Below are 8,795 nucleotides of genomic sequence, written 5' to 3'. Positions count from 1 at the left end.
TCAGGGGAGGGGGCATCACAAAACCTGGTGACAGGCAGCCTGAGAGGGGAAAGCTGGTGGCTAGAGGTCAAGGAAAAGCAGACCTTTTCGGGAAGGGGGTGGGATTTATTTTTTATTTTATGCGTATGAGTGTTTTGCCAGCATGTATGCAAGTGCACCACATGTGCAATGCTCATGAAGGCCAGAAGGGCATTGAATCCCCTGGAACTGTAGTTACGGATAGTTGTTAGCAGTCATGTGGGTGCTGAGAACAGAACCTGGGTCCTCTGTAACAGCAGCCAGTGCCCTTGACCGCCGAACCATCTCTCTAGCCCCATCCAGGCAGACTCTTTAACCACATGTCATCTTGAAGCTTTTAAACTTGACCCATGGATCTAGTCCTTAAATTTAAAAAAAAAAAAAAAAAAAAAAAAAAAGGCTGGGCATGGTGGTAGTGGTACACGCCTTTGATCCTAGCACTTGGGAGGCAGAGGCAGTAAGTTCAAGGCCAGCCTAGCTACATAGTGTGTTCTAGGCCAGCTGGGGCTACAGAGACCCTGTCTCAAAAAAGTGAAAATAAATAAATAATAAATAAATAATAAATAAATGTGGATTATTTTAGCCACCACTCCAGACACCTAACAATACTGATAAACACTGAGCTGGAAGACTGTGAGAAGGACCTGCCCACAGTTTGCCCTCCATGGCTTGGAGCCCCTGCCACAGCCTTAACAATCTGAGTACTGAGGAGGGGGCTGTCTCTAAGCCCCGCTGCCTACACCCCTTCCCTTCCTCAGCTACGAACCATGCTTTTTATTTAAAAATACTTTTATTTTAACTCCACCAATTCTCTCACACACCACACTCACACACAGACACACACACACCCTCTGTCACCAGTAGTCTTTGGTTTTCCAACAGTTCTGCCTCGCCCCTGGTCAGCTTGGCCTGGATAGCTAGATGGGTCCTCACGGCTCTCAAGGGTGGGCCAGAGATGTCCTGAGGGTCCTGTGTCCAGGCCATTGTCCGTTAGTCCCTACACAAGGCAGGAGTGGTTTTGGCTTCTGGACTCTTCTCCCTTGTCCAGCCAGGTGATGGCTCCTGGTCTCTTTCTCTTGGATTCTGCCTGGAGTAAACACTGCAGGGACCCAGGCTCATCGCCGAGGCCCTCGGAGGGGCGGTACCCCCCTCACTTTCAAGCAGCTGCCCCCCAAATCACGACGGCTGCCCTGCAAAGAGAAAGAGGTGTCAGGGGGTTACCTCTGGAACTAACCTCTGTGCCCAACAACAGAGGCTTTGATGAATAAAGTTCAGCCACATGGGGCAAAGACCAGAGAAAACTCTGGATTGACAGTGAGTACCATGGAATGAGTGTTTAGGGACAACAGCAAGGGAAGAGGGGAGTATGTCATGTGTGGTATCCTTTCTGGAGAGCTGTGCCCGAGTGGGCCGTTCTAATGGGCACCACTCACAGGAGAGGAATTAACGATTCTTGGCAGGAAGGCAAGGCACTTTTCCTTCACATAGTTTTACCTCTTCCACTCCTTCCCAACTAATGACCTGTTGCTTAAAAAACTGAATGCCTTTGGGTATGGTGGCTCACGCTTTTAACTACAGCACTTGGGAGGCAGAGGCAGACGGATCTCTGAGTTCCAGGCCAGCTGTGGCTACAGAGAGACCCTGTCTCAAAAAAGACCAAAAAAAACCAAAAAAACTATGCTGGGTGTGTTGGCACATACCTGAAATCCCAGCTCTCAGAAGGCAGAGGCAGGAACATCACCCATGAGTTTGAGGCCAGCCTGGTCTACATAGTGTATTCTGAGACAACCAGGACCTATAAGAGAACCTGTTTAAAAAACCAAAACCAAAATCAAACTTTTCCTAACTCTAACACATATATGTAATATACACACATAAGTACATTTTCGGTAGGAGGTGCTAGGGATTGAACTCAAACATGTTAAGGACATATGCTACCTCTGAGCTACATTCCTAGTCTATAAAATTTTCAGACACTGTAAAACAAAGCATATTGTACATGAAGGGGCCAGAAAGGCCTGACTGGTCTGTATATATCCAGCCACGGCCACTCTAAAAAATAGACAGTTCTTCAAAAATAAGACAGTGAGTGGCTGGGTATGGTGGCACATGCCTTTAATCTCAGCACCCAGAAAGCAGAGGGCAGGTGGATTTCTCTGAGTTTGCAGCTAGCCTGATCTACATAGTGCGTTCCAGCCAGGGCTACAGAGTAAGACCCTAGCTATTAAAAAAAAAAAAAAAAAAGTACACAGCGGGTTTCTGGCCTCCTTGCCTGCCTTCAGGTCTTTCTTGCCCAGGGACTATACCCTCTGCTCTAGTTCTGGTCTCCCCAGGAAGGTTTCTCTACTACTGAAATGGAAATTGCTTCCCATTTCTTATGTTTGGGACATTCTCCTGAGGTAAACCAAGGAGAGAGACAAAGTCTCGCCTTTGTCCCTGTCAGACTGGGAGGGAGTCCAGGGAGTGGAAGAGAAGGGCATTCATTCTTCCAGCCTGGGGCCTGCAGCCCAGCAGAGGACAGTCCGCACTGCTTCAGGTTCATGGTGGCAGTCCCTTAGCCAAACCCTCTCACCAATATTTTCAGGATGAACACAGGTTTCGCCCTCACTGAAAGCCAGAACACTCACAACCATGGCCTTCCTCCTTCCTTTCCTTCCTGACAGTATGCAGACCAAGTTGACCTTGAACTAGAGATCCTCCTGCTTCAGCCTCCCTGAGTCAGAAGTCAGAGGGCTGGTGTTACAGGCCAGCACCAGCACTGGCAGCTCAGCACTCCCCTTCTGAGGGCTGAGTGTTGAGTAACTGACCCAGAGGCACCAGCCATTACTAAGAACTGGGCTAGAAGCCCACACTGCCTGTCAGCCCCTGCTTCCAGGCACTGTGCAATATGGAATCTCACAGTAAGTGCTCATTTCAGGAATCGAATTAAAGTGGCTGGGCTGGCAGTGACCTCAGCACATCTAGAGACCCAGTGGACCATCTGGGACCTCTGCCTCTGCTGCCTCCTGCCTCTGCCCCAGCCCAGGTTGGGGCACATCCATCCAGATGTGAGCCTAGCCTCCCTGGAGGCTCTCTGGGCCCAGGGACAGCATGTTCATTCACAGGCAGGGCTATTTTGAGGGCTGAGACCGTGGTCCCAGCAGAGCCTGGACCTAGGCTTCTCAGACAGACTCTGGCAGGAGTGGCTGAGAAGGGTGGATGGGGCGGGATGGGGGGGGGCAGAAACCACTCTCCCCCCCTTTTACCCTTACATCCTCAGGGACAGGAAACACAATCTCCCACCCCAAGTCTGGAGGTCCTCCCTCAGAGACCTGGGTTCTATGGAAATGCTAGGACAGTTCACCTCCCTGAACCTTAGTTTCTTCATCTATGAAATGGCGACTCCAGGTATAGTGGAATGCAAATACAGCTGTGTACACTACTAAGAGAGCTGAGAAGTCCTGACCAGACCCAGAGTGTCTGTCCCCCAAGAACTCAGTACCAAAGGTCTCTGGGAGACACGATGGCTCCAAGTCATGCTCAGGTGAGACATTTCTCCTCTAATATGGATTCCTTGCTGGACCGAGCCTCCATTTCCTCATCTGTAGCATCACGTTACCTTATAGGAAAAATAAGCTAGCTTAGGGGACACACATTAACAGGTAAAGTTCTATTTTGTGGTACTGGGGGTGGAGCCCAAGGCCTCATGAATGCAAGGCAAGTGCTCTGTCACTGAGCTGTATCTCCAGCCTTGTTCTTCCTTTTTATTTTGAGACAGGGTCTCACTAAGTCGCCCTGGTTGGCCTTGCAGTTAACTCTGTAGCCCAGGTGGGCCTTGAACTTGTAATTCTCCTGCTTCAGCCCTCTGGGTAGTTGGGGTTACAGACCTAAGCCATCATGCCCAGGAAATAAACCTCTTAGCACAGCTTGAGGAACACAGTAAGTGATCAATAAATATAGTATGACTGGCAGCATCTTCCAAAGGCACCTCCTGCACCCTCTGCTCTTGAGCTGGGCACACCAACAATAGAGGATAATTTCACAAGGAGCTCCTGTCCAGCTCCACTCCCAGGTGACAAAAAGGAAAACAGGGTTCCACTCACTCCTGCCACCACAGTTCATCCTTAACCTACCCCTGAGCAGGAAGGAGCTGCAGGGACTGTTTCCATGGCAACCCCAACCCCAGACCATCCAGGATAGGTGGTGGTCCAAGAAGATGGGGCCTGGGGTGTTGGGAGTTTCTTGGCCTCAGAGCTCAAGAGCATCTTCCAGACAACTCCTGGGGGAGGGGAGCAGCACTGGCCGGGATCATCACTCTGGCTATTCCCAGAGGAGCCTGTGTGACTGAGCATGGCTTCTACAGCCAAATTTGGCTAGGTTCTTGGTTCCACAGACAGATCCCAGGGAAGCAGCCAGGCCCTGTGAGCCATGGGACAGTCCCCAGACCTACAAAGGAGCCCCCATTCCACCTGCTGTGGCACAGACAGACCTGCCTTCTCAATAATCCTGAAGGCACAGGACCCACCTGCTGTCACCTTTCCCACTTCCCAGTTAGGCAGACCCAAGGGCCAATCCTGCCATCACTGCTGTGTAAGGGCAGCCTGTCCAAGTGGGTGGGAATGGCCACAGGGTTCCTCCTCTGCCTGTAGAGGGACCTAAATGACAGTCTGGGAAGAGTACTGAGCATAGATTAGTACCCAGGAAGACTCTGGTCACTTTCTGCCTCTTATGTTCCCCATCTTTAACATCTTTCCACTAGCCACTTCATTCTCTAGGTCACAGCTTTGAACCCCAGCTCTTACCCTGCATGCTCTAGAGCCCCCTTTCCCACCTTGCATCTATTTGCCTGCCTCTGTTCCCAGGCATCCTTTAGGAATTTTGCACAGAAGCCCTTTGGCCTAATCCTGGGGCTGGGCATCCCTTGGCTCTCCAAGTCCCATCAAACCACAGAATCCTCCTCTTCATCCCTCTCCCTGGCCTCGAAGTTGTACTGGGAGAACCTGGCGGGTGGGGGACCACATCTGTCTCTTTGGGTATATTCTCAGAGCCAACAAAGGGTGGCTGCTAGGTGGTCAAGGGCTGCTGGCCTGGATGAATGACTGGCTGCTGCCTGGGTGACAGGCAGTCAGGGAGTACTATGGTGGGCCCAGTCAGCCTTTACATTCCAGTTGCACACTTGAAAGTTCAGCTGTGACTTCCTACTCCAGTTGGGACACTGACAGGAGGCCTCAAGAGGGTACTAGTCAGGGTTAAGAAGACTTGGGAAAACTGAGGCAGCTGAGGGAGGAGAAGTTAGTTTGGTAGTCTGAGCCACAGAGGCCTCCCCAGAACACAGTGGAGCAAGCATTTAAAGAGTACAGCCCTGACCACCAAAGTGTGCAGAGTTGTGAGGCTGCCTACCATCCCCATGCTCATGGGATGGCCACCTAGAGCCAGGCAGGACTCTGAGCCTCATTTCTCCAGTTGTAAACAGTGGATGCTGAAATCTAACTCGGTCACACAGGCAGGCTTTCTCACTGTAGGGAATGCCCAGGCCAAAACCGAAAGACCAAGCAGGTCGGGACCAAGCAGGCTCCTGAGGGCTGGGCAGGCCAAGCGCACCCTGTGGGACCCGTTTTTTCTACTGTACGTAAGTGGGGACCTCAGGCTCTAAGGTACAGGTATATGTATTCCCATTTCTTCTCAGTCTCCTGCTTTTGGGTCAGGTCTTAAGACAGGACAGTTCATTCCAGATGTAAGCCCGGAGCCACCTCCTGTAAATGAGGGCAAGTGAGTTCATCTGAGACTCAGCTCTTCCTTAGTGGTAACAGAGGAGAAAACCTGCCACCTGCCCTAACATCAGGTAGAGAAAGGTCTTTCCTCTTTCCAGAGTGCTGGACGTCGGGAGTACACCGTTAGTTGGGACAGGTAACCTCTCAATGCGCAATTTGTCAGACCGGACCTCTGGGCTCCCTGTACCCCTAACCAAGTGGCTCTGCTCCACATCAATCCCTGGGCGTAGGGACGCCGCACACGCCACCCTATCCAGCTTCCTTCCCCTTCTCTTCCAGGGAGCTCCTGTCCCTCTCCGGCTCCCGGAGGCCTGAACCCACCCCTACCTCCGCCACCACGCCAACCCCGACCCCCCGGCTGCAGCAGGCGCGGCGCACTCACCCCCTTGCGCTGGTTGCTGAGACAGAAGGTGCAGATGGAGCGCGGTTGGCGGCCGTCGGCGGCGGGGACCGCGCTCTTGGCAGCGCCCGCCGCACGGAAGCAAGGCTGCCCGTCGTCCGCCGCTTCGCCAAGCAGCAGCACGTTGGCCAGGTGCGCAATGTAGCTGGATGCCAAGCGCAACGTCTCGATCTTGGATAGCTTGCGGTCCACCGGCTCAGTGGGGATGAGCGTGCGCAGGGCGGTGAAGGCCGTGTTGACGCTCTGCGTGCGGTCCCTCTCGCGCGCGTTGGCCGCCTGCCGCTGGCGCACCACCACCACGGGGCCCGCGCCGCCGCTCGCCCGCCGGCCGCCCCCGGGACCCGGGCCGCGACGCGCCGCCTCCAGGCCTTCACAGCAGCCGAACGACTGGTCGGACGCGTCGCTCTCACTGCGGTTCTCCTCGTCCTCGCTTAGCAGCCGCACGTCGGGATACAGCACGTGCGCGCCGACGGGGCGCAGCAGCGCGAACGCCATGGGCGCCCGGGGCCTCTGCGCACGGTCCCCAAGCCACCACCCCCGCCGTGCACTCCCCCGCGCTCCCAAGGCCTGGCCGGACACCGCCTTATAGCTGGGGGAGGAGCCAATCACGAGGCGGCCGCCCCGGGAGCCAATGGGGCGCCGAGGACCCCACCCCACCCTGCCCCACCTCGGCCAATGACTATGCACAGGTCCCCCCCAGGTTGAAAGTGGCTGGTGAGGTCGGGGCCTTCCCGAGGACTTGGTCTCTGGGAGGCTAAAGGGCTGGGTGAAGAGGTGCTTGGACTCGGCCTCCCGTCCTCGGCTCACACCCACTGGGACTCACGCGGGCAGGTCCCTGTTAACTCGCCCTGTTTCCTCTGTCCCAAAGTGATGGAGGAGTATTCCCGCGCTCAAATTCCAGCCCAGTGGCCTAGGGGCTTGGACCAACAGCTTCTCAGACTAGACTGCACTGGTTCCATTCTGTAGTTTGGAGTGTGGCGGAGGAAACTGCATTTTGTACAAACTCTGGTGCTGACCGAGGGGAGGGTTTGCAGAAATGTTATCTTTCCAAAGAGAAATGAGACATGTCACCTACCTGACAACAGTCCCTCCCTCCCTCCCTTCCTTCCTTCCTTCCTTCTCTCTCTTTCTTCCTTCCTTTTCCTTTAAAAAAAAATTATTATTATTATTATTATTTGAACTGAGGACCGAACCCAGGGCCTTAGCACTTGCTAGGCAAGCACTCTACCACTGAGCTAAATCCCCAACCCTGAAAATTTATTTTTATTTTATGTGTATGAGTGTATTGTCTGCATGTATGTAAGTGCATCTGTGTCGTGCAATGCCCACAGAGGTCAGAAGAGAGCTCAGATCCTTTGAAATTGGATTTACAGACAGTTGATAAACACCATGTGGGTGCTAGGAATGGAACCCGGGTCTTTTGCAAGAACAGTCAGTGCTCTTAACCACTGAGCCATCTCTCCAGCTTCCCTTTTGTTCTTTTGTATTATTTTATTTATATATTTATTGTATTTATTTATTATTTTTATGTGTATGAGTGTTATGCCTGCATGTGTAAGTACAATGTCCACAGAGGACAGAGGAGGGCGCCAGATCCCCTGGAACTGGAGTTACAGAAGACTGTTAGCCACCATGTGGGTGCTGGGATTCGAACCCAGGTCTTCTGCAAGAACAACCAGTGTTCTTAACCACTGAGCCATCTCTCCAGCCCCGTGGGTCATGGTTTTAGTTTGAGATCAGAACAGTCAACTGTCTTCCAGACCCTGGAGCATGGAGATGGTGGCAGACAAGGCTGAGGTCAGTTCTGTGCCCAGCTGATGCTGCAGGGCATTGCCCCTGACTTACATATTTGGGAGCTGGCCTTCAGCTTCACAACCTTGTCTGGCTTCACTATTCTCAGAGTCCATGCAGTCTGACCTCACCTTCTGTCAGCAGCCCCCTTCTTTCAGAAATCTCAGACTGTGCAATCCAGGCGTCCTTCATAGTGACCCTGGGAAGAATAACCGAGCCACTGGGATCTCCACATGACTCATTCCTGGCTCTCAGTTCCTCCCAGAACTGGCTATATCAGCATACACTTGGCCTTGAAATTAGTTTTCTTTTCTGGTCCGACCTGCAAAGGGCACAGGGGGTGGAGTCAGAAGGCTTATAGATGCTTCTCAGTTCTCTTGAAGAAGCCTTCCAGCTCCAATGTGCTGTTTCCCAGGCCCCTGACCTAGCCCAGAAGGGGGCTGGGAGGGGGCTGGAGGAGTTTCCTTTGGCTGCTGAGAGAGGAAACCCTTAAGTCTTCAGAACCCAAGGTCTGTCAGAGAGTCTGTTCCCACACCTGGCTCTCCCACCCCCATACCATTTGACCATGACCCAGCCAGGCTGGGCTTTGGTGAGGAGGAGAAGGAGCCTTCTCCCGGGACCCCCTCCCTGCAGGGCTAGCCCCACATGCAGCCCAGGCCGCCGCTGCTACTTCCTGAGCCCATGAATTATTACTGACCGGGAGATTTCCTTCCCTGTCTGCGCCTCCTCACAGGGGCTCCTAGTTCCCTTCACTTTCACTTTCTCCTGGTTCCCCCCCTCCCCTCTGCTCCTGACCCCCAGGAGGCTTGGAATTCCTGTCCAGCCCCCTCCCAATT

General features: G+C 53.2%; 1 protein-coding gene across 1 annotated transcript; it reads right to left on the bottom strand.

Moving 5' to 3' along the window:
* Positions 1-789: 789 nt before the first annotated feature.
* Positions 790-6,672, bottom strand: Tcf15 (transcription factor 15). Its single transcript, XM_008855132.1, has 2 exons — positions 6,151-6,672; positions 790-1,208 (listed from the first exon to the last, which is right to left on the bottom strand). Exons 1-2 carry the CDS (start codon positions 6,661-6,663, stop codon positions 1,134-1,136), a joined length of 588 nt encoding a protein of 195 aa, XP_008853354.1. The 5' UTR covers positions 6,664-6,672; the 3' UTR covers positions 790-1,133.
* Between the last annotated feature and the right edge of the window lie 2,123 nt (positions 6,673-8,795).

Source organism: Nannospalax galili, unplaced genomic scaffold (assembly GCF_000622305.1).
Source record: "Nannospalax galili isolate Female #2095 unplaced genomic scaffold, S.galili_v1.0 scaffold2568, whole genome shotgun sequence".
Lineage (NCBI taxonomy): Eukaryota > Metazoa > Chordata > Mammalia > Rodentia > Spalacidae > Nannospalax > Nannospalax galili.
Note: the sequence above shows the minus strand (reverse complement) of the source record. Positions and strands in the feature narration are given on the sequence as shown.

Bases quoted from the DNA above. Each gene is read 5' to 3' on its own strand.
- Tcf15 (XM_008855132.1), bottom strand. From the start codon at position 6,663: ATGGCGTTCGCGCTGCTGCGCCCCGTCGGCGCGCACGTGCTGTATCCC. The intron at 1,209-6,150 runs GTGAGTGCGCCG...TTCTCTTTGCAG, and splicing joins TCAGCAACCAGCGCAAGGGG to GGCAGCCGTCGTGATTTGGG.